Source organism: Arctopsyche grandis, chromosome 11 (assembly GCF_051622035.1).
Source record: "Arctopsyche grandis isolate Sample6627 chromosome 11, ASM5162203v2, whole genome shotgun sequence".
Lineage (NCBI taxonomy): Eukaryota > Metazoa > Arthropoda > Insecta > Trichoptera > Hydropsychidae > Arctopsyche > Arctopsyche grandis.
Window position 1 is genome coordinate 25,391,256 of NC_135365.1, and position 26,197 is coordinate 25,417,452.

Here is a 26,197-nt window from a genome sequence, read left to right on the forward strand (position 1 = left end):
TACGAAAAAAAATCATAGTTAATATAATAATCGACTAAATAATTTAAGATTTATAATATAAAATACGCAAAAATATATAAATTATTAATAATAATCACAATTGAAAATACATTATCGCCGATCGGTATTTATCCAGTGTTCGCGGACATACAGCAGTTGCTACATAAGTGCGACAAAAAATTATATTATTAAATACAGTGCGTTTCGCGAGTGTCACTCAAGATGTATACAGCGTGGTACAGTGCTCGAGGCGACAGTAGCGTACATCCTCAAATGGGACAATTGTACCATCACGCGCCGCCTATGATCAAAACGGAACTGGGCGTTGGCAGCGACTGCATGATGGCCGTGGATTACGCGCCGCCTATGAAGGTAATTATTATATTTATATTTTTTCCACGTTTATTTATTTGAATTTCGATCTTTTTTCATACAACTAAACTTTATACAGTCACTTTCAATCATCCTATACATTTATTTCAATCTTGAATAACAATTATTCCTATACAGTACATCGAATTTTTTAATTTGAAAATTTGATACGAGTATTTTTTACTGTTGATTTTTATTTATTATATATTATTTATTTATTTTTTACAATTTCGCCATAGTGACATTACAAATTTGCTCCAGGTCGTCACTATGGCTAATTTATTACAAGACATTGAAAACTCCTAATTAATGAGACATCTAAAATAAATAATTATTACATTAATACACATATAAATCGAAACAATACCTGACATCTATGGTCAGATATTACAAACATCGTACAAATACGTTTAATAGCATTTTTCATGTAACAATACGAATTTTTACATTCGATAAACAACCACAGAGACATCTATGGTGAGAAATCTGGCGAAACCTGAGATATAACAATAACTCAAGGTTTGCAACAGAAAATTGAGAAGGAAAAGCCAATTTTACAGGAACTGTTTCAATGAAAATCAGAGAAATTGGCAAATTCTGATAAGAAACGATCGACCTCGACAACCCAAGGTCTGGCCAACAACGAGACTCTTAGTGGGAATCGAACCCGTGACATCAAACACGAAATATTTCAATACTCACCACTAGACCACGCTGCTCGTTTTAGTTAATTTCGATGCTATAAATCTCTTAAAATAAATGTTAAAATTTGTATAATACAACTCATTGATCTGGACAGAACCTATTGGTTAAGCCTGTTGTAGTATACATATGTTTGGTAGTATAGAATTGAGTAAACTACTAATTTTATATTTTTCATTTGAAAAAACCGGTTCTATTAAGCGATCATCCCATTTATGTGAAGCTTATTCATAGAGCTTTGAAATCTGCCCCAAATAAACGGTTGTCCAGTTTGACCAATGCTTCAAATAATGTCAACTTAATTAGTATGTAGTTGCTTTTATGAAGACATAGTTGTTTTTATTAGTAATTATAATAAAATATTGCAGTTATTTGTCTAAGTAAGCTAGTTTCTATATAATGCGATGGGATTTAAGATCTTTCGATTTTCGATCTTTGCCTTCCGATATTTACGTTTTCCGGCGTTTCACATTCGGGCTCGTCACGGAGACCGCTCATAAATATATCGTTTTTATTTGAATGAATCATATTATAGTGTTCTAATTGTGAAAAATAATTAATAAAAATAATAAGAAGTTTTGCAAAAACTATCCAAATTACATGATTGATGTTTTGAAAATGGAAACTTTATGCTTATTTTGATTTTGATTTTAAAAGCTTTTTACTGTTCATTATTTGATATGGTGGAGAGAGTGAAGAGATTGAAATAGCAACGGGGATGGGTCACGAGGCTAGAAGAATGGACGAGAGGTGAAAAAGAGGTGCCTAAATGGTACCCAAGAGAATGTAAAAGGGTGAATGGAAAGCTTCAAGGAATATGAGTGAATGAAATTAGAAAAATAAGTGGGATGAAATATATTGGACTATTGGAGTTGCACAACAAAGAGACGAATACAAGCGAGTTGGAAAGACCTTCAGTGGATGGTGAATGGCTGTAAATGATGATGATGATGATATGTTCACAAAACAACTTTCCAGTAGCAGTCTATTTCAATAGCTATTCCAAAATATATTCCATCAGCTACTGATCGGGTGATCATTATCTATTTTACGCGCTATTTTTCTTGTTAGTATTTATATTATTAACTTATTTTAATTTAAGGGTTTATGGCATAATATAATTAAATCAAATGCCTATTTGCAATTCTTATAAATATTCATAATGGATACATTTTATACATGTATGTACATACATATGTATATTGATTAAAGACAAATAGTATATTCGTCACCTGAAGGATATACCTATAGACATCTTGTTGAATATTTTCGCACAATTAATTTAAACCAAAGTTATAGAAATAAATAATAAATAATAAGTAACAATACTGCAATTGAATAAATTTGGTTTTATATTATAATTGAACATTACAGAAAAATATTCATAAAAAATCAGTCTTTATCGCGGGGCCAACGGAAAGTCTTATTGAAAATAGGATACATCTGAAAATTTCCAATCAAAAAAAGTCTATAAAATCCGTTATATTGTTAGCAGCATTAGTATACAAAAAATATTCATAAAAAATCAGTTGTTAAAGTCTTTATCGTGGGGCCAGTGGAAAGTCTTATTGAAAATAGGATACATCTTAAAATTTCCAATTAAAAAAGTCTCTAAAATCCGTTATATTGTTAGCAGCATTAGTATACAAAAAATGTTCATAAAAAATCAGTTGTTTTTCAAGTCTTTATCGTGGGACCAACGGAAAGTCTTACTGAAAATGGGATACATCTGAAAATTTCCAATTAAAAAAGTCTCTAAAATCCGTTATATTGTTAACAGCATTAGTATACAAAAAATATTCATAAAAAATCAGTTGTTGAAGTCTTTATCGTGGGACCAACGGAAAGTCTTATTGAAAATGGGATACATCTGAAAATTTACAATTAAAAAAGTCTCTAAAATCCGTTATATTGTTAGCAGCATTAGTATACAAAAAATATTCATAAAAAATCAGTTGTTGAAGTATTTATCGTGGGACCAACGGAAAGTCTTATTGAAAATGGGATACATCTGAAAATTCCCTATTAAAAAAAGCCTCTAAAATCTGTTATATTGTTAGCAGCATTGGTATCGATTTCATCTCCATATGGATACATTTTCTTACAACTAGACACCTCAAACCGGTCTTATTTAGGGCTCGAATACCAAATTATTACCTAAGCAGCGGCGACAGGTACAATATTAGCCTTTCGATCGACCGCCGGAAAAATGGCCAGCTTCCGTCGGTTAACCCCATCTCAATTAGGCTCCCGGTGAATGGATCTCGAGATGCGTAATAAATCCATAGCCCCGCGGGGTGGGTAATGGGTGAGCCCTGTGAAACGGCCCTAATGGCTGTTATTAAAGGCGGATGGTAATCGGCGGATGGTGAACACTCGCCGGGTCGAATCCCGCCACCATTACCCGATGCGCAATTTCGACGAGTGCCTGCTTGCCGTGTCCGAAATATCGACCGTCGAAAACGCAAAATATAAACAAACAATGTTTAAAGGGAAGCCTCTGTGATAGGGGGTCGTTTGGGTGTATTGGTGCCATTAATGGTGTGTTGTAATTAGTGCGATTTTGAGCCGTGATGATGCAGCTTAGATGACGTAGGTTCTGATGAATTGATCGTTCTATGTATGTAAAGACAGGTCTGTTTTATTTTGATTCGTCTGATGTGTTTGGACGTATGTAGACTTGGACTTGTTGCGGAAATTAATTTATCAAACATGTGTATGTATACACATATGTAAATTCGTTGCTAATTTTGCGTTGTACGTTTGCTTTGTGATTACCTATCATTAAAACGAATGATGGTTAAGTTTATTATATAATCATACTAGAACAATAGAAGTATTATTGATGTGACTTTTGAAGTAGTTCTACGTGTTTCAGTCTTATATTTTTCGATATTGTACGAAACTTTTCTATCATTCTCTCCTCGTTTAATCATATCTACATACGTATGTATGTATGTATGTATGTCAATTGTATAGATTTTCTTGCTTGATCATATCAAAGTATTAATGGCCTATTTCGAATACTTTGGATACCAGTCAAATATTCATTATTCATATTCAGTTCAATATTTGAATTTAATATTAATTATTATTTACTAAGAAATCTAAACATTAATGTTTTGACATTTGCACTCAGTGAGTTATGTATTATAATGATTATTGTTGTTCTGCGTGTTTCTCTTTCTGTTTTATTTATTCATTCAAAACAAACTTATCTCCATTACTATCCATGCATATGGACATAATATAATTCTACGTATTATTATGATGGTAAATGTAAAATCTTTCATTTGACTTTAAATAAAACATTCATTCGTTCGAAGGTACTCCATCTTAATTTGACTCGACTTCTAAATATTTTTCTTTTTTTTTTTGCTAGACGTAGTACATAATATATAATTTGTCCTAAGTAAGCATACCTATTAACCACATACTTCTACCAGTTGTTGAAATGAATTTACAGTCGAGACGATTAATTCTATAGTAAAAACACTTTCAATGAATTCAATCAGATTATTTATGAATGTCAAAATCAGATCAATTTTTTATTGTTAGTTTATTATTTGTTTTTGAGTAGATGTGAATAAACAATATTAAAAAAAAGATCTTTAGATATTTGGTAATTGATTGGTTCAAATTGTACAAATCGTTATATCAAACACTTAATCGTTACAATCATTCTGATGCGGCATTTCTCCATTAGCTTATTATGATTTAAAATCTCTAATGTTAAAAAAAAACATGCCAATAATACAATAAAGCATGATTACTCTTAGTATGAAATAAATATTGAATTCAGTTTACGTGCTATTTTCTATGTTCTTAAAATCTTATTTGAATCTTACAAACATGATTTTATATGACTTGTATGTATATGTACATATGTAAGCAATGTATGTACTTAAAAACGGTCAAAAATTTTAGTTAGCTTAGTTTTGTAAATCGATCACATCAACCCACACCTGCCACATACACAAGTGTATGTACGTACATACGTTGTACATATGTATGCATACGAAATGCATACCAACAGTTTGTTTGAGAGTGCCGGTCGACTACAAACGGTACGCTAATAGTCTGGTTACTTAGCCGCGGCTTCTGTAAGAGTAATAATAACCTGACTGTAACCGCTCGATGATTAAAATTACACACACACACACACACATACGAGGCCAGGCAGCGTAATGGACGTGAAGTCGTACATCATCACGTGCTATACAATTTTTTTTTTAGCATAATGATTGCCTATCTGCATATTATGTACATATGTTGTGCATTTTTTCGGTGTGGTCGCGTTCGGTGGTGATTTTTCCGACTTTTTGAAGATGTGGTGTTATATTTGATGTGTTTCCACTGTCGGCAGGATCTTTGGGATTATTTTGGTGTTTTTGAAGTGTGTGTCGAGAGTAATTTGAGGGGTGTAAAGAGAGCAAACAGGCGGGCGGACGGGTGGCCGAGAGGACGCCGGCAATTACCGCAGCGGCCGAGTGGATCAAATCGAACGCGCTCGTGCATGAAACAGATTTTAAATAGATAAAATCCGGATTCGAATCCGGAACGGACCGAGAGGTGGCTTTTGCTCGGTTTCCCCTCTTCTCTCACTCTCGTGTGTCTGTCTGTGGCTTTTTGTGCGCCCCGAATCCGTTATGTTTGTTAGGCAACGTACATACTTATTATAATGTGAAATAATTTGTCTGTTCTGAGAAAATATCGTTTGGGAACTTTTTTCGGTGAAATATTCAAGACGGCAAGCAATTGAGTTGTAGATGAGGGTTAGTTGAAGCCAGAATGATTTTGCGTGTTTAAAAGGACTAAAATGTTTTGTGAACATACTATTATTAGTTTCACTTCATCAATTAATTCGTTTGAGAATCATCCTATATTCATCTGATCGCTTTGAAATTTTGCCATTTTGCGAGGTTTGGCCGCCGATAGAGATTTTAATTGGGTCCGTTAAGTTATGTTGAAATGTTGATATATAATCGTAATAAACACGTTTAAGAATCCAAACATTTTGGAGAAGGTGACAGCTAACCCTTTGTCACTATCCTGTAGCTTTATATGTTTGACTCTCACTCGTTTTGTCAGATTTTAATTGTTTTACACTGGAGACGAGAAGAATAAGTGGCGACTTAATCCAAGTCTTTAAAATACTAAATAATCATTATAAATGTCATATGTCCAATGTTATAACGTTCAACGAAAAGACTCACCTCAGAAGTCATTCCCTTAGACTTCAAAAAGAAAATTCGAATAAATTGATCAGAGATTCCTTATTTTCAAACAGAGTGGTTTCAGTTTGGAATAGTCTTCCCAATAATGTAGTAATTTCTGACAACCTTAATATTTTTAAGAATAAGCTAGTATTTCTTAAACTAAAAGAATTTCTGTAATTCTTCTTTCCCAATATATTATTCCTGTTTCTTGGATACTTTTTTCTCTCTTATTTTTATTTTATTACTGTCATTTTGAATGTATTTTACTTTTTTCTTTAATAATATTTAAATTATATATATCAAATTAAATCAAACCCCTTGGGTCTATCGGCTTTGTCGCCTCCCACAAGGATGTTAAATAAATAAAAACGCATATAACTTTATCTTTTTCACATTATATCGTATACAATTTGCATTGTAGGCTCTCATTATATCTCATATATTATATATCTCATATATCTCATTATATCTCATATAGGTTATATGATGAATGTTAAAATGTTTATATATGTATTATTATGTTGATAATTCGATAAGCGTGCTATGGCCAACAGTTACTTTTTGACGTCTCTCTGGTCGAATCAGTCAATCTTTGATTTCAACTCTCTGATTTAGACGTTTTGGCTTGAGTTTGGACTGTGAGCGTCTATTCGAAAAGGCGATATTTTATGAACTTTATATTATAATATCTTTTATAAGGCATTTGCTAGTTAAATCGATAGAAATCAATTGAAAATTTCAAACTGAATTTTTTATTCCCTTATCTATGCACATATACAATAACGATATTAAATATCTATATTTACAAATATTTCTTTGTCTGATTCAAGTTTGTTTCATTTATAACAACAGTGTCGTAAATCAAATTTTTACGAGAGGCTTTAATAAAGTTTTCTAATTCCTGCCACAGATTTGCAAAAGCTTTTATTTTACTGTTCAGAATCTTCAAGCTATCAAATAAAAATGCTATATGATGAACAAACCTTTAAAAACGTCTCTTAAAATATTTCAAATATTGTTTGATATACCTATAATATGTATAGGGAATTAAATACAAAATGATACACGAAAACAATTAAATACAATTGCATGCAGAAAGATAAATATAAATATAATAGATAAAAGACAAATATAAAATATAAAAGCTAATGTTTGTAATGTTATATGCGAAAATTCATAATGGTTTTTCTTAAAATAATTATGTTCTTTTATCAATTTTGTAATTAAATAAACTGTTAATTTTCCCAACAAAAATAAAAAAATGAATGACAAAATTTGCTATTTGAATTGAATATTTTGCACTTCGACTTTGCATCTTTGAAGTTCCTCTTTTCAATTACAACAGCCTTTCAATTTCAGTGACATTTTGAAGTATCTATCGCTGAATTTTTCGGATCGCTAGAATACTTCTCTTGCATGCAAATATAAATGTTCTGGTGTAATTTGACAGTACAATAGGCAAGTGTTTCTTGTACATAATTCATATTTCAGATTGGTTTCTAACCAGTCACTTTGGGTGGGGACGATGATCGCCGACCGTTGTCGCCGATAGAGCAGTAGTAGTTATATAGATTTGTCCCTATAATCCGGCATTATTTTTCCACATAGACAAACCGAGTGTCCCACATAGTGACGCCGTTGACAATGATGAATGCTCCCGGTGACAGTGATTTATCTGGAGAGATTTGGAGTTTCGGTACGAGGTGACAGCGCAACGCTATTGAGGGGCGCACTAGCCACCCAACCACCCCCTTACAAGAAAATCCCCCTCGGGTTCAAATCTCTGACCGACTCGAAAATATCGAGCGATGCACTTTTCACTCTTGGGAATTATTTTAAAGTGCATTTTGCCACTTTTTTGTCAAAATTCTACCGTGTATTCGTTCTACGCATGTGTATTGGTATCAATCGCATTACAATCATATTCATATAATTGAATAGAATAAAAATAACTCTTTATATTTATTTTTATTTATGCCAGCAAGTGCTAACAGGTAGCACCAATTCGCCTTCCTGGCCAGAAACATTGTGCATTTGATACACGTATTATTATACAAAGTAAATACATATCAATTAACATCCATAGAGACATCTATGGTAAAATTTGTAAATTTGCTGCATTATATACAAATCAACGAAATTTGATATTATTGAAAACTCGAGATTTGCGAGAAAATGGGTAAGGTTGCCAATTTGTTGCAACCGTTTCAATGAAAATCAGATAAATTGGCAAACTCTGATGGGAAACGATCGACCTGTAGTCACAAATTCAAGGTATGGCCATCGGAAACCAGTGGGATTTGAATCCGTGACCACTCTGTTCAAAGCATTATATGCTAACCACTAGTCTATTCTGCTGGTTCAATAATTATATGATTAGTAATCTGAAGATTTATAGTCAGTCTACAGTATTTGCATCAAAGTTGCGTGTAAAATGTAAATATAATAAATGAAACTATTGATAGTTTCAATGATGATTACAAATCAAACGTACAAGGCAATGCCGATGAAGTAAATGCATGTGTATAATATAGCAACTATGGTATTTAAAATCATATTAATAAATGTTTTGCCACATAAGACGGATCCGAAGTGTTGGGTATGATCTTTAACTTAAAATTACTCATCATATGTATTACTTTTCGATATGATTATCTTAAGAGACTATTATATACCTACACGAATTGATTTTTTTACTTTTTTTTATAATTTTAAACAAATATTTGATATTACTATTTTAATTTTTAATTTTATTTGATTGAAAATTTACTTGATCGTTCATACAAATGTACATACATATAATATATAGGTATAATACAAGTGGACTTCCGTTCTGTTTCAGTTTCCAACTCGGGATCTTTCCTCCGGTTTGGTTCGTATTCCTCACATATTTATATATATTCATTAGTCTCGCGTCTGCAGACGACAGGCGCGACAATTTGGAAAAAATGCTTTGTACCCCCGTCGGCGCAAGGGGAGGGGAGGGATGGGATGGGAAGGGATTTCCCGGAAGTGGTAGAAAAAAGCCACTAAGCTCCCCACTCGGTTATCTTCTTATAATTTATCTTGGCTGGTAGATTAGGATCAAGTTGTTCTAGGGCGGTTTCTAGGGCAAACGTTCGTCCCGCTGACACATGAAGGATCGTTTTTCTGCGGGGGCGAAACCAACCCCCGTGGACCGGATTATACCGCAAACGCACACAAATATTTTACGTGCGTTTTAAATCTAGCCCCCTATGTGTGTCCTCTCATTTCGGCCGATTTTTCATCTTTATCAAAATGACGCTCTAGGGAAAAGCCACTAGGAAAATTCGATGGAAATTTTAATTGGAAATTTTCAACTCAAATTTTCCAATTAGAAGTACTAGCATGTTTGTAGTAAAAGCTTCTTTAGGAATAGAATGTTTTAAAAACATTTGTATTTAAATAAAGACACATATTTCCAATGAATTTCTTCCCAGTAAGATCTTATATGTACATATATAATCCTCATACGTTATTTTATCTACACAATCCATGTAATTTAATATTTCATAGATCGTGTCTACATATAATCCTTAATATTTTTATGAGCGAAAGCCGTCTTTAATCTCAAAATTTTCATAGAGCAGCTATTTTTATGGCATATATATATATTATATATTATATGCACATATGTACATACGTAGTGAGACTTAGTTATCTTATAAAATCAGTATAATCAACAAAATTAATGCTAGTTATACCGATAAGTGTATTATTTTTATATACATACATACATATGTAGGTACAAAAAGTATGTATGTAAATTCAATAAATTCTAAAAAGTTTCTGAAAATGTTGTAGTATTCGATTTAAGTTGAAATATAACGATAAAGTATGTCGAAATCGGTGGCTATAAATTAAAAACTGTAGATTATTTTAGACGAGCAAAAATTTGTATTTGGACAAGCAATCAAATATTAATTTTAATAAAGACTCCATTGATTAAAGTTTGACATTTTATAGATAGTCAAAATGCAGCAGATTTCATACATACTTAAACATACTGATATGATTGTTTTTAAACTGTTAAATTATTTCATGAAAACGTCGTAAACTTTCTCAAATTAATTATGTAAACTCGTGCAAATTTCTTGCACTGTTAAACTTCACCATTTGTTTTTCCGCAGCTAACTATCGTGTTTTTCATCCAAATAATACGATCGATAAAACTAGATAGTATTAAAGCGCAAGAAACTCATTATTATAGTGCTGCCGATCGAAATAGGATAAAAAATAAATAAAAAGAGAACATTTACAATTATAATTGTGCAGTTCGCTCTACGGCACCTACAATTTTAATAAACAATTCCGACCAATGGTTTTTCCTCCGATATTTTATGGTGGTTCTAGTTCATAAATTATCGTCAGTCCAAAAATGCGAAGTGACTCGTTTACTAATCACGCCCCGGACCGTTAGCTATTTTTCCTAAAATGCGCGTTTTTATCTCGCTTTTAATTGATACTAGTATTTGTAGCCATTTGTCGACTACAAGTGCCAACCGGTCCGTTAGTTTGTGTCTGCGGTGTCTTTTTATTAATTTTACCTATTTCGTCTCGTTTTAATGACATAATTTCACAATTAAGTATCATTCTTAATGTATAATTTTTCGTAATGTGTGTAATATCTATTTGGTTTGTGTCTGGGATCGTTTTTCTTGTACTTGTGTGTATGTTTTCTTAGAAAAGTATATGCGTAGGTATAGTCGAGTAAAACGAGGGACGCAAATTGAGCTTTCATTTCACTTCGTAGAGAAGACACAGATGTATTCAATTTTCCTTCGCTCTATCTTGAATGTCGTTTGCCGAAGAAATGTATATTCTTCTCCTACAAATCGTTTTATAAATCATTTTTACTTCTTCTAGAATTATGTGTATTTCATATTATTTATATACATACATACCTATTGATTTTCATTTAATTTTTTAGTCTGAGACTGTATATGAACATATGTACATACATATATGCGTAAATCTATTTAATATTAATGCGTTATTAAATAATACTGATGTATTTTTTTAATTATTCGGTAGCTTGTTTTGTTTGATTAGTAAATATGTAGTGAGTTTTAGTTAATTATTTTTTACAAAATTTTAATGAGGATTTTTATCATTTATTTAAATATTCTTTACACATTATTATTATACTACAGAGTTTTATTTTTATATTCATGAAAAACTGACCATTTCATTTGTTGCCTAGTTACTGAAATAATCTATCAAACTTTTGATAAAAAAAATATCCTTCATTTTTCATACGAATAAATCGGTTTTTTTTTAGAAAGTTTTATCTTACAAATATAATATAGTAATTACCTACATAATTTGAATTTTTTCCGTAGAGCTTATTTGTTTTCAAAGCGTGTTCAAAAAGTAACGCAACCCAAAATATTCTAACTTTGAAACATATGGATCGTATCACAATTATTTTCTGAATACATGTAGATATTCTCAATAAAATTGTATATTACCTTAAAACAACGTCAACACACTCGTGCAGTACTTTGTGAACACTAAATAGAAATACTCAAATTTTATATTCTTGTTCAACTTGTCTGTATCATACACACGTACGTACATACATATGTATGTAGGTGTGTCGAAAAAACATACCGTGTCGGAAAAATCCGTTACAAATTAATTTTCCTCGGTTCGTCGAAAAAAAAAATGCTGTACGCATCCGATTCGACATTATATTATATACTTAGACGATTGTTCCCGAAGAAAATTTTCACGATAGGAGTGTTGAACGTGGATTTTGCTGGGGGATTTTCTTCGCGAAGGCCGCTGACCGCTCTTTGCCCATCATCCACCCCCTCATCTCCGTCTACCCCCCCTGCCCTCCTCCCCCTCCCACCGCGCTAATGACCATCCACCCTCGTGCAAGGGGTGTGTTTTTTTGGATAAGTTTTTGCTCGAGCCCTAAGCCATCCCCGGTCTTGTCTCCGAAATGGATAACCGCAGATCCATTTGTTCGGGCGGACTGCACCTACACTCTTCTTACCCCCGTACGAAACGAGTGAGCTTGCAACGCTGAAACAATGGAAAACACACGCTAATTAATAACATTTTGTCGTGGTGGGTTCTGGGTAATACGGACAGCCGCTAAATGACGTCATTGAAGTGTTGAAAATTCACCATGGCTAAAAGGTTCCATGCAACACATGTTATGATGATTAACTTTTGAACATTACATTTTTTTATATAAAAGATTTGAACCTATCGATTATGTATGATTCTTTACAAATTTTTGCTGGTAAATGTGTGTAATTATTTTATTTCGTCTACATACATATGTATGTATGTATGTTAGGGCGAAAGCTATGTATGTATGTTATGTACGTACTTTGGTATTTTTAATTCCATATTTAACCAGTGGCGTGGTCTAGTGGTGAATGTTGAATTATCTCGTACTTGATGTTACGAGTTCGATTCCCGCCAAGTCTCGCTATTGGCCAGACCTTGATTTGCATGGTCGATCGCTCCTTATCAGAATTTGCCAATTTTTCTGATTTTCATTGAAACGATTCCTGTAAAATTGGCGTTTCCTTCCCAATTTTCTGTTGCGAACCTTTAGTTATTGTTATATCTTAGGTTTCGCCATATTGCTCACCATAGATGTCTATGTGGTTGTTTATCGAATATAAAATTCGTATTGTTACATGAAAGTTATTCATCGTTATTTATCGTATTAATACGATATTTGTAATATCTGACGATAGATGTCAGATATTGTTTAGATTTACATGTATCTATGTAATAATTATGTGGACCAGGAAGGCGCATTTGGGGTTTACCTGTTAAGCCTTCCTGGTATATTTGTATATATGTATGTAAAAATAAATAAATATATATGTAAATATATAAAATATTTCAACGTATTTAATTTTAATTATTTAGATTTATATATGCATTAATTTGTTTATTCGTTTATAATTATATGTACAGGTAAATGTCATTGTAATTTGAATGATGATATCAATTCGTTGCAAGATGGAGAAATAAATAAAGTAAGATTTAACTTGTCTACATTTGGACGCTAGGCTATCGAAAAATCACGTTTTGAGTAATAAAAATATATCATAATTGTTTCTAATAGTATTGGGTATCACTTTTTAGTACGACTTTTTAATTCGTTATTATTTAAAAAAAAAAATAGCACAAACTCTTCTTTCATTGATCATTCATTCAGAAGGCTCATTGTTCTGCTTCTTTTTTGTAATATTGTATGAAATTTTTTCAAGGTGTCGAATTATATTTTATATCTATGGATGTCCATATACAAATATCAGTAAAAATTTACTGGTATATTTATTTGTATAATGATTTCATTTCGCCGCGGAGTCGTGAAATAAACCGCAATCGTACGAATTTACGTAGATAGGTAGATAGTTAGGTACACAGTGGCATTCCTCTCGCCGAAATCAAATATTTGCTTTTCGTTACCGGCTTTTTGTCAGAGGGACAACTCTACCGGGTGGGGAAAAAAGCTTTTCCACTTTTAATTTGTTAGTCGCAATCGCACTCGGTCGGTTCGTGATGGCGATAAGAAAAAAAGAGTGATAAATTCGAGCGTTTACCGTGTAATTGGTGGCGATAAATTATTTCGCCGAGGAAATTTTACCAAACGTAATTGTCTCGTTATAGCCGCTCTAGTTGCGAGACTTTATAAAAATGTTCGTTATATCTGTGGTCGTATGTACGTCTGTATGTTAGGCCGAACGTGACGTAAATAATGACGTTAAGCTTTTTCTATTGTTATGATATGGGGAGAAGTGTTTGCATAAGAAACCGAATCCTATCAATGGACATATTACAAAATATGTTTATTATTTTTTTATAAAAATCTGCTTTGTGGTAAAAAAAAATGGTTTTTATTGGATTTGTTTCCCTGAATGTTGTAGTTACAATTTTCAATGCATGCAGATACTGAGATATCATTTGCTTTTATGTAAAAATCGCCATATTCAATGTAGTATAATATAATATCTATGCTATTTGAATTGCTTAAAAAAATGTAAAGAAAAAGGAGCCAATTTCCGTTCTTTTTCATATTTTTATTTAAATATAAAACCATTGGTTTTTCATTTATAAAAAAAGTTTATCGTTATATTTTTCTGTAAATATTTAAAAAAAAATTTACTTGCAGAATTAACTTCCTCGTTATTGCGGTAATGAAATGTTTTCAAAATATGAACTTATGAAAACGCAAAAATAGATCAAAACCTGCTATTTTTAGTTTCAACCATTATACAGAATTCTGCCAAGTTTATCAAAATATCAAATACCTTTTCCAATTTAATAAATTGATAATGCTTAAGGAATATTTTATATACTATGCTACAATTATTTTATTTAAAATATATAAATATTACTTACATTTATACACGAGATTGAATTTCTTGTTGACAAAATAGGAAATAGTCAATCAAACTATTACATATTTTATTTATAAATTCAATTCTTATACATCTCCCGTATATGTATAATACATTGATTTGTCGATTCATATTTATATGTATATGATTTTGAAGCAGTATATTTTAATGATTTTTAATCTTTTTAAAACTTTAAATACTCAGAATTCACGACAAACTATCGATGAAAATATTCGCGATTTTTCAGCAATTTAAATTGCACATTTTGACCGGAAAAATAAGCGCTAAAGGTATATTCGGTGTTGAATCGCGCGATGGTAGGTTTCAGCGGTGCGGTTCGTTCGATAGATAGCGCGATTTTTCCGCGATACAAAGCTGAAAAATTCCTGAAAAAAATCCGCAATTTTTACGCGATAGAACTTTGCGTCGGCGACCGCTAGATGTCACCACTTTGCAATGGGAAAAAATTCTATACTTTTATTTCATCACCAATACTGACACACCCTCACCCCATCTCGCACCCCTGTCTGCTTTTTTTTTGTTACCCGAACGCCTCTTTAATGATTGCTTTTGTATCATCACTCTACATATGTTTGAAGTTTAGAAGTCGATTTTTCTTTATATATGTATGTATTGTGTATTTGATTTTGTGTTAAAAAGTTTAATTCGTTGTGTAAACTGGCTTCAATTTTCGTATATAATATACGTGCTTGAGCTTAAGTGAATCTCAAAACACTATGATCAAGCTAATGCAAGTTGATTTTTCTTTTGATAAATGCGCATATTTTAAACGTAATAATGTTGCGGTTTTGTTCGAATTTGCATGTAATTGTTAGCTTTGTTTTATACGTACGAAATACGCCTACATATGGAAGATTGAGACATCAGCGTATAATTTTGTACGTTCTTGTTTATTTATTGAATCAAAATGTGGTTAAAATTGTTGTTGTAGTTGATTCACCCGAAATAATTGATGGATTAATATATTATTTTCTTTGCAGTTTTTCGAATGTATTATAGATTTAACATTATAAATTATTGTGAGTCGTATTTACTATGGCCTGTATTTGAGTGGTAGTAACATTAAAAGCTTCGTCAGCTATTATAATGAATGGTCAGTAAATAAAATATATTTGATTCAGTAGACGAGTGGTTAGTATTTTAAATTTTATAATCAATATTTCAATTGAATAGTCAGTTTATTTTGATAGTTGGTTCGTCATTTAACTTAAGAAGTTTTTATTAGTGAGTAAATTTACAATTCTATAAAATTTACATTTGGATGAATCTAAAACATATACATGTGTAAGTATGTAAGGAATTTACTGACCAAACTGATACATTAAGTCACTAAATTTGAATAGTTACTAATCGATTAGTCTTAAATGTAATAAGAAACTTAAATTAAAACTGATCAAAAGTTTAATCGCAATTGACTATTGACATTATCACATATAATTAATATGATTCGCTACAATCTGATGATTTTTACCTGTGTAGATATTTATAGGTATATATTTGTTATAAGGAACACACGGATATTTAACTCAAGCATTATAAGGCTTATTTGAAATATAATGCAAAATTCCAAGTCAAAGAAAAACAATTACTCTAACTAGTATGATGTTGATTGAAACTTCTACTTCAAGCGTATCATCGTATTTAATTTACAATAATAAAAAGTAGTAATTAAAACGAACGACCTGGCAACACCGTCTGTGAAATAAAAACGCGATTACCCAGACGAGTTTGTCTTTTTTTTATTCTAATTTTTTCATTCGACGAGTGATAAAATCGCACCCGATTTTACCAACGCTCGACTTTAAAAGGGAATTCTTCAATGAAAAGTCTTAGCAAATTCATTATTTTTTGGCAAAACTATTAGAATATATTCTTAGAAATATTATTTGTTAAATTTTTGTTAGATTTTGTGGCTGGTTAATTTTTAAAAAATATAATAGCTAGTCCGCGACTCTGTCGAAGCGCGTCCGAACGAGCGGCCGACATGCGCAGTGAGCCCATTCCCGGCCGAACGGGGAAAAAAAACATGAAATTTATACCGGGGAAAATTTCAGCACTTTTCAGCAACCGTCACGTTTTTTTTTCAGCGAGCCAGAGCGTGGTTTTAATTATGCACCGGACAATTTTCGGGGACGCGGAGAGCCGCGCGGTCGCGTCGCTTCCGGTCGCGAAATTATCCACTCGTTCTAATTAGGCATTCATTAGCCGAGACGCTAATCGGCGTCCGGATCGCAGCCGGACAGAAACCGGAAGCTGTCCCGTCCAGCGAAAAGTCCGGAATCTCGGCGCCGAAAAGTGGTCCGGACTGTCGGGCGCGATCTCTATCGTGTGCGTCTGCGATATGTGTGTTTTCTTTCTCGATTGCGTTTCGAGGTTATGTTTTGACGTTTGTTGTGACTTGGCTGATCCACTGGTTCTCAACTGTGTGGCGCGATGAAATGGTGTTTCTCTATGGTGAAAATGTTCGCCACTACTGTGCGCTTTTGGGTGAAAAATAAATTCAATTCAAAAGGGTGAGTCTAAGATGTATCATCAATTTAAATAATATTAATTTTGGTCTGTTATTAATCACGTCGGTGTTCGTCGGTGATTTTTAAATCAAAAAGTGTCAGTATGTAAGAAATTGGTCAGTAAATATTTTCGTCAACCCTTACGTCATTCCCGTATCTTTGGCTTCAATAATTTCGATCATCTTCAATAATTTCGAATATTTTTGATAATATCTGACCAAAAATATTTAATACTACTACCTATAAATTCAGGCCATTTAAATTACGTTGAATGCCATCAAACAAATCCAAAAGAACTTTAACCTGGGAAAACTATTCATCATTTAATAAAATATCGTCTACAAATGTTTCTCATTTTATTCCATGATATTTGAACTCAAATTTCAATTGACTATGTTTAAAATAAAATCTATTTTATATATAAAAGGATCTTTTTTTTCTTTTTGAATTTTGTACTATTTTATATAAATTGTACTATTTATATTATTTCCAACTATCACTTATCACTCATTTTTGAATCACGAACACAAGATAATCGTTTTACACAAATTGGCGAGCACTTAATATATTTTTTACTATTAGTTACATACATATGTACATATGTATATGGATATTTGCTTACATATGGATATAAATATATATACATATACACATATAGATATATTTATATGTCCAACAAACCCTAAAGCTAAATTACATTTAATATTTAATGAATTAATCTCCTATTTGACTTGAAAAGTTGAGCGCCTAAAGTGTATTTTTTTAGTTTAGTTTAGTAATCAATTTCGCATTTTATATTCAAGGAAGGTTTAAAGCTTTTTTTTATATTGTAAATTTTATTCTTTGAAATGGTTATTGAAAGCGTTTGTAAATTTTGAACCTGTGTATATATTTTGCATTAAAAATTCTCATTTTTAAAATATTCGCAATTAAAACGTTGTGTATTTTTAACGAAAGTTAACCCTTTCGTCGATCGTAAAAGATTCAACGAAAATTTACGATAATGTTCAAAGTTAACCGTGGTCCGAATGTCATAAATTATCCGGAGTTAAAAAAAACAATATAATGTGTATTTTTAAATAAATAAATGCACGCAACAACATTGTTTGACGATTGAGATTTTATAATATCTATATCTTATTTGCTTGTGCGGATTTTACGAGACGTGCGCTCTGACCCTTTCTCTGCCGCGCCTGTTTAAGTTCGTAAGAACTGTTTTAAGTGTTTCGTGCGAACTATTTTTTTCCTCAGCATCGCTCGAGTTTTCCGCTTGCCTCTTTAACCCTTTGATCGCGTCTGCGGCCAGCCCTTCGCAGAAATCAATATTAATTATTGTCGTAACTTTGTTACATATAAAGAGTCGAAGAGGTCGTCGGTTGCGCCATAAATCGGCGTATGTTACGCCCACTTGTCAGTCATACTATCATCTGAAAGAATCTTTCGATTTTTATACGCGTTGGGAGTAATTTGCACCCGTAGCAGATGACGTTAATGATCCGAACAGAGGAGGGCAATATAGGATCCAATACTGAGCGAAATATAATGACCTGGCTGTGTTTGCACGGATAGAATTTAATATGTAATCAATTTCGGTTGTGCGAGAGAGGGTTACGTGATGATTTTGATGATGTTTTTAAACACATATCATCAGAAGTATGTATGTGAATGTTACTAGAAGATTTGAATGCTTGTTTTTAATGCTTTGTTTTGGAATATGTGGTCGAATCATCCGGCGTTGCTCCGGTGAAAATTTTGTTGTCTACGCTCTATGCCAGAGTACCATAAAATAGTATTCAGAGTTTAGTGGTTCTAAATCGAAAATGTTCATATTTATATGGTAGATTTCTACAATGTCTTGCATTGCTCCAGATTCAGCGATCATTAATTGAAATCTGTGAATTTTTAAAGCAGACAAACTTATAAACATTCATTTTTATGTTTTTATGTTATAAAGATGACGGCTGAAAAAATTTCTTAGAACCTTTAAATTATTCCAAATATAAATTCAGAGACGAATATAATTTTTCTCTTCGTGGTTATTATTTACATATCTGGTATAATATTTTTTTGTATTTTAAATTATTGTTTTTGATATTTTCATTCTATATACATTCAACTTATTGTTATGAACTTGTTTGTTGCTGTTCTCGATAATTTTAATTTTTAATCGAATTAACAATAGATATATTATTGAAATGTACGTCATAGATAAGTTTCGTTCGGTTTTCATATATAGTATACATATAATTTCGAAAGAGACTTTGTATGTATGTATATAAGTATTATTGTTTCGTAAATCCGTGACGTCGTCAAACAAATAAATATTCAAATAAATTTAAATAAAATATAACTATTCAAATGAATTTATTAAATTGCTTACTATTAGATTGGCCATGTTAAAGCGGTTTATACTAAAAATAATGAGCGAAGTCGGGTAAAACACTACATACATATTATAAAATAAATATGGGTCATTGAGCTCTTTCTCCTGTTGTGTCCAAAGCATTAACAACATAATTAATTAGAAGAAAAAAAAACGCGTCAAGTAGGTACATATGTAGATAAATAGTGACCAATAGACCAATAGCTATTTACATACATATTAACTGTATAAGAATAGACACAAGACTCATTTTGAACAATAAAAAGCTTTTAAAAATGAAAAAAAATACAAAAATAATTTATTCGCAGTACTTTTCGACTATAATATAGTTTGAGTTATATTTTAGAATGGTTTTTTTCACTTATTTGATGGAAAAAATTGTTATAAGATAGTTCAGGAATAGTTGCAAGTGTCGATCGATCCCACGCTACTGTGGATTTCGCGCGTAGAAGAAGCCGAGCCACACTTTGACGGTCGAAAATCGAGGAAAAAAGGACCATCCAGTCGTCGTCCAGAAATTCAATTAAGTGTAAGAACCCTCCGAGAGCAGTGGATGATGATGATGATGATGAGGACGAGACCCAATCTGGCGATGGGAGAGAAAACATGACCGGAGCCGATGACCGGATGGTGAACATTAATGATATGCACCAAATAACCTTTATTGCGCGCATTATAAATAATGTATTGTACAGTGCGTCCCGAAATTGTAGGACCGACCGGCAAAAGGTTAAACGGATCGATTATATTACTTCCATATAACTAAAAGCATAAAATTAAACGTGTATCCATTATGTAGGTACATACATATATGGATCAGGGTCGTCGCGATTGCAAAAGTTTTGGCGGTCCATTCGAAGCAAATGTATGTATGTATGTATGTATAATACAATATAATTTTCGGTATTAAACATTTTAGAGTTATTATATCGATGGAAATTTCGTGGTTCGATTCATAAAATTTCATGTTTGAAAGGTTTTCTGTATTGCTATAGTTGCTTGCAAGACTTTTGGGCTCGTTTTATATCAATAATAACCGTGTTTTGGTTAAATTTTATAATTTTAGGTGATTTTGAATATCAGCTTCAGATTAATCTCATTCACTGATTTCATTTGGATCTAAAGGCTATGAGCAACAACTATAGCCTTTAGATCCAATATGATCAAATTTTTAAATTTGCAGTATTTAGAGGTTGCTGAAAACTTGAGATTTTGCGAGAAAATGGGTAAGGTTACCAATTTTTGGAACCGTTTCAATGAAAATTAAATAAATTGGCAAACTTTGATAAGAAACGATCGACCTGGAGTCACAAAATCCAAGGTCTGGCCAGCAGAAACGAGTGGGATTTGAACCCGTGACCACTTTGTTCAAAGCATTATATGCTAACCACTATGTATTATATTCTGCTGGTTATACATACATATGTACATATGTATATCAGATAAATTATAATTATTATTTTCACATTCCACTTTTTATCTACCTAATTCAATAGGACAATTCAATCTGATATGTAAATGTTACGGTCCAATTATTCATTCCGGTTCGTTCACGAACTTATTAGTTTGTTCATACATGAACTATTGATTTTAGTTAGTGCTAACTAACGTGTCGCATGAAACTTTTAACTGTCAAAACGCCAAGTCTTTAAAAGGGAAATCTCATGGAAACCACATTACAACGTTGTTATAATTCCTGTTTCCACAGATATAAAAAATATTGCAACCCAATGTAGGAATCTATACGTATATAGAGGATTGGACAAATGATTGAGAATATTGAAATTTATGCCTAATAGTCTGTGTGCATATACATATACATATACATATAAGAGTATAATATGTACTTGTATTTATACACATGTATGTATGTACATATGTATAGCTCGAACAGAACACCCTAAAGAAATGGTTAAATGACATTTAGCAACAAATTTGATTCGCTACTATGCTAGAACTCGTTCTATATTGAGTTTTGGTGCAGTGTGCGCCTCATATATCGTACTTTTTATCCTTGTTCTCGTTATTTCATTCATTTTCTCTTTCGCCTTGTACTTTTTTCTTAGGGCCAGTGCTTACAGAGCGTGACCGGCTACCCGTGTCGATCTCTCTCCCTTCTTCCAAACCGCGCCCGAACTAGTCTGCCTTCTCATAACGAATCTTTCTCTTCTTTTCTTTTCCGATTTTTTGCTCTTTCCGTTTGTGGTTTTTTTTTTTTTTTTGATTCGCCTTCTTCCTTTTCTGCTTCTTCTCTTCTGTCTTTTTTTCGTTTTGGTTTCGATCTGTCGTGCACTTTTTTATGCGCGGCGGCTTAATTCGTTCGGTTTTTGCCCGGTGGCCGTGTCTCGCGCGGGAGTAACAATGTTTGATCGGGGATTAGACCTAAAACAAATCACGAGAAGACGGAAGGCCTTTATAATAAGACCAAATAAAATGTTAAAAATAACGAAATAGATCCTGCAGGACCGTTACCGATGTATCCGATGATGAAAAGCTTGCGGCGGCGATTCATTATAAAATCCATATATGTATGTATAATATATGGAATTATGCTTCCAATACTAACCCAAGTAATCCGAAATAAATCACTGAAATCAGTTATATTAGCCTAAAAAGATTACAATCCCAAAATAAGATTTAGTTAGTTGTAGATATTACTAACAAATTACCACTAGCAATCATACTCATGTATGTATAATAGTCTCGGTGATTGCAACAAGTTGTTATTCCCTTCAGGTAAACTCACAAATTACTAAAACACTATTTGCCTTTAAAGTTTTGAATATGTGTATTTGGATATATGTATGTATATACATACATACATATGAGCCGTTATATTTGAAAGTTGGGGGAAGTCCGATTTTCAGTTACAAAAACACTTTCTGTTTGACTTAATTCGAAAATTGATATCACTAATTTTAATCTTGTAAAAGTAGGCTAAACGTATTACAGACCACCAGTATTTTTAAATATTGTTAAACGCAAATCATTTTATTTGATGTTTTGCAAGATATTTCTCGAAATGAAGAAAAGTGGACTCAGAAATATCGACTCATATGTATCAAATGTAATGAAAAGTTTTTAAAATTTAAATTTAAGAATAATACATATATAAATATGAATAAAGCTACACCCTTTTCGATTTGAATGGTTTGATAAAGTTTTATTTTTTGCACTCTAATAATGCAAATACTGAATGTTGATGCGAAAATGAATTAAACGGATACCATTCATACAAGATATATGTATATGTATGTAGCTTTTATTATATTAACTCTCGCTCATAAAATTCAAAGAAATAGCTTTTTAAAATGTAAACTTTTGTAGTGAGGGGCTATATTTCAGCCAGCATCATGGACTAGTGGTTAGCACATAATGCCTCTGAATGTGGTCACAGGTTTAATTTCCACTGGTTTCTGCTGGTCAGACCTTGGTTTGTGACTCCAGGTTGATCGTTTCCTATCAGAGTTTGCCAATTTATCTGTTTACATTGAAACAGTTCCTGCAAATTGGCATACCTGTCCTATCTCTCTCGCAAAATTCGAGCTATTCAGCATCTTGATTTTTCGCTGGTTTGTGCAAATTTCTCCATAGATGTCTCTGTGATCGTATTTGCCTTGTATAATGCTTACAATACTTCTGTACAATGTTTGACCATAGATGTCGCATTTAACGTAAAAATATGTATGTATATAATAATTATGTATCAATCTATAATTGATATTTCTTGATCTGTATAGTACAATCGCATTCGAGCAATCTGTAAGAGGATTGTGTATGATTGATTAAATTAAAAAATAAAAATAAAATGTATATATGTGTTTATATAAATGAATATGACGACATGTAATGAAAGACACTGTCCTGATGAGTGACGCCTATCTGTTATTTTGTATAGTTCGATGACTTCTTAGGTTTTTTTCTCGGTAAAATTGAATTTTCAGATCAAAAATCCCTCGGTTTCCCTCTTCCCCATTTATTTTTATTTTTCTATTAAGTTTACATGACATATTATAATATATAAAATCAAGTATATGTATAAATTTTTGTAGAAAGGTGGGTCTTTGGATGTGAGTTAAAAGTTGATGATTACAAGATTTTAACTCATATATTTTTTATTTTTTTATTTCAATTAATCATGGACACTCGCCTAGCAGATTGCTCCAAAGACTAGAGAAATTATATTATTAAATACATAATTATTACATACACACACATGTAAATTGAAACAACACCTGAAATCTATGTTCAGACATAATACAAACATCGTAAACAATACGATCAATAACATTTTTCATGTAACAATACGAATTTTTACATTCAATAATCATCCACAAAGACATCTATGGAGAGAAATCTGGCGAAACCTGAGATATAACAATAACTCAAGGTTTGCAATATAAAATTGGATAGGAAAGCCAATTTTACAGACACCGTTTCAATGAAAATCAGAAAAATTGACAAATTCTGATAAGAAACGATCGATATTGACTACGAAAAGTGTCTAGCATTATAAAATTTCTTAAAATTATTTTTAATATACATTGAATTATTCATACTGTTATTGAAAATCATATTAGTATACATTTAAATAAAATTTGAAACACCGTGTATGTATTTTACGAGATCGTTTTAGCGCGTCATTAATTCGTATCAATCAATGACACCGCTTTGCACGACTATGATCTATCAGGTCTTGTGTTTTGTACAAACGAATCTATGTATTTATACATATATACAAATGTATGTATTAAATGTGAACTGATATCAGCTCAACGTCAAAAATCTAGACGTTCCGTTCGATCGCCTTCTTCTATCTCTATATATCTATATTGGATTTAATTTGAAACTTTTCACAATGGCCGTCGTCGTTATTTTTGCGGAATAAGTCCCCGGCGTGAAATTAATTTCACGCTATTCCAATACGCCGAAAAAAATCTAGCATGGTTTCAGCGTCCTTTTATGAGTTCATTTTTTATTTTTATACGTGGATCGAATCAAATCGAAAAATTGATTTTCGATAGAGTCGGTCAAAAAACGGACGATCTTGTATACGTATGGAGGTATGAATGTATTTCAATTGGCTTTTACTCGGAAATTGGCCGGTCGCGTACTCTGTAAATACGTACGACGTTAGCGTTTAAATTAACGCCGTTTACCGGGTAAAACGATGTACGATTGGTCGGCTAGAAATTCAAATTTATGTAAAATCATCGAATCGGCGTTCCGCTCAGCCACCGGACCGGTAATGATGCGGTTTGCGCGTGCGTGACCGACACCATACTACTGAATGAAACCAGGGATGTTCAACTCTCGACGAGATCTTTGAGACGTTTCGTTGTCGATGCTGAAATTGACGAAAGATGCTACCGATTGGTTTTGGCACAAAAAAGTGTGTTTTCGAAGCGCTCAAGTTGGTTTTAAACAGAGCTTTTGGGGATATACATATGTATGTAACATATAAGATGGTTCTTGTTGTAATTTCAAACGTTCTTCGTTGTTTTAGAAGTATTTTATTAAAATTTTCAATGAATGAGACTTAAATTAATTTTCCTGAATACCTTATTTGTGAAAAATGTACAATTTTAATAAGGCATGCAATTCTCATTCCCGTTCCGTTTCAAGTGATGGTTGGAGCTCTTCTAACGTCTCTAAGGTGGCTAATCATTGGACAATTGTAAATACTATTTATAATATCATAGATTAGTGTCTCTAAAGTGCAGATATTTGTTATTAAATAATATTCATTCTTTAATATACATATGTATATGTAGGTAATAGCTGAACCCGGTATGTGTTGCAATGCCAGAATAAGGCATGCGATTCCCGTTCCCGTTCCCTTTCCCGTTTCAAGTGATGGTTGGAGCTCTACTAACGTATCTTCAACGTCGTGTCGTCATAAACCAACTGGTAACGTGGTTACCAACGGACACATTTCCTTGACAACACAATGGCGCTTCAAACTTTCGCGTCGGTAAAATCGTAATTACGAATATTATTATTAAGAGGTTTTTTCCCGTTTTTTTTCACAGTAAGCTTCCCGTACATGCATACAATAAATCCTGAAAGTTTCATCGTAATCGGTTGAGTGGTTTAGGAGTCTATACGAGACAAACAGACAATTCAATTTTATATTGTATGTATATATGTACATTTGTATATATAAAAAAAACCATGCGATACGAATTCCATATCTCATTACTATTTTATTAATGTTCTTGTGTATAAAAATATATACCATATAAGAATGTAGTTATGCATAAAATATTCAAGTAACTCGAGTAATATTTTGACAAATTCATTTTGTAAATTTTGTTAAAATGGACAATTTAATAACATCTAAAAACAGATTCGTCTGTTTACAACTTTAATTTTACATATGTATGTATGTACATACCGTACCAATGATTTGGCGCGCTTGACAAATATCAAATAAGCGCCCCTTTATGTATTTTTTTTAATAACTAAATGGTAAAAACATAATTAAAGAAATAATATTATGAAAAAGGCAATGAAACTTCTCCCTCATTTCCCCGATCTCCCGATTTCCCGATTCTCTTTTGTACTCTTAATAAATTCACCTTATTTCAT

The 26,197-nt window shown here is 32.2% G+C and overlaps 1 protein-coding gene across 1 annotated transcript in view; it reads left to right on the top strand.

Annotated features, from left to right (window-relative positions):
* The first annotated feature begins 222 nt into the window (after positions 1 to 222).
* Positions 223 to 26,197, top strand: part of LOC143918768 (zinc finger protein rotund-like) — a 306,511-nt gene continuing 280,536 nt past the window's right edge. The window contains exon 1 of the mRNA XM_077440818.1: positions 223 to 372. Coding sequence (XP_077296944.1) covers positions 223 to 372 — 150 coding nt within the window. The remainder of the gene's footprint in view (positions 373 to 26,197) is intronic.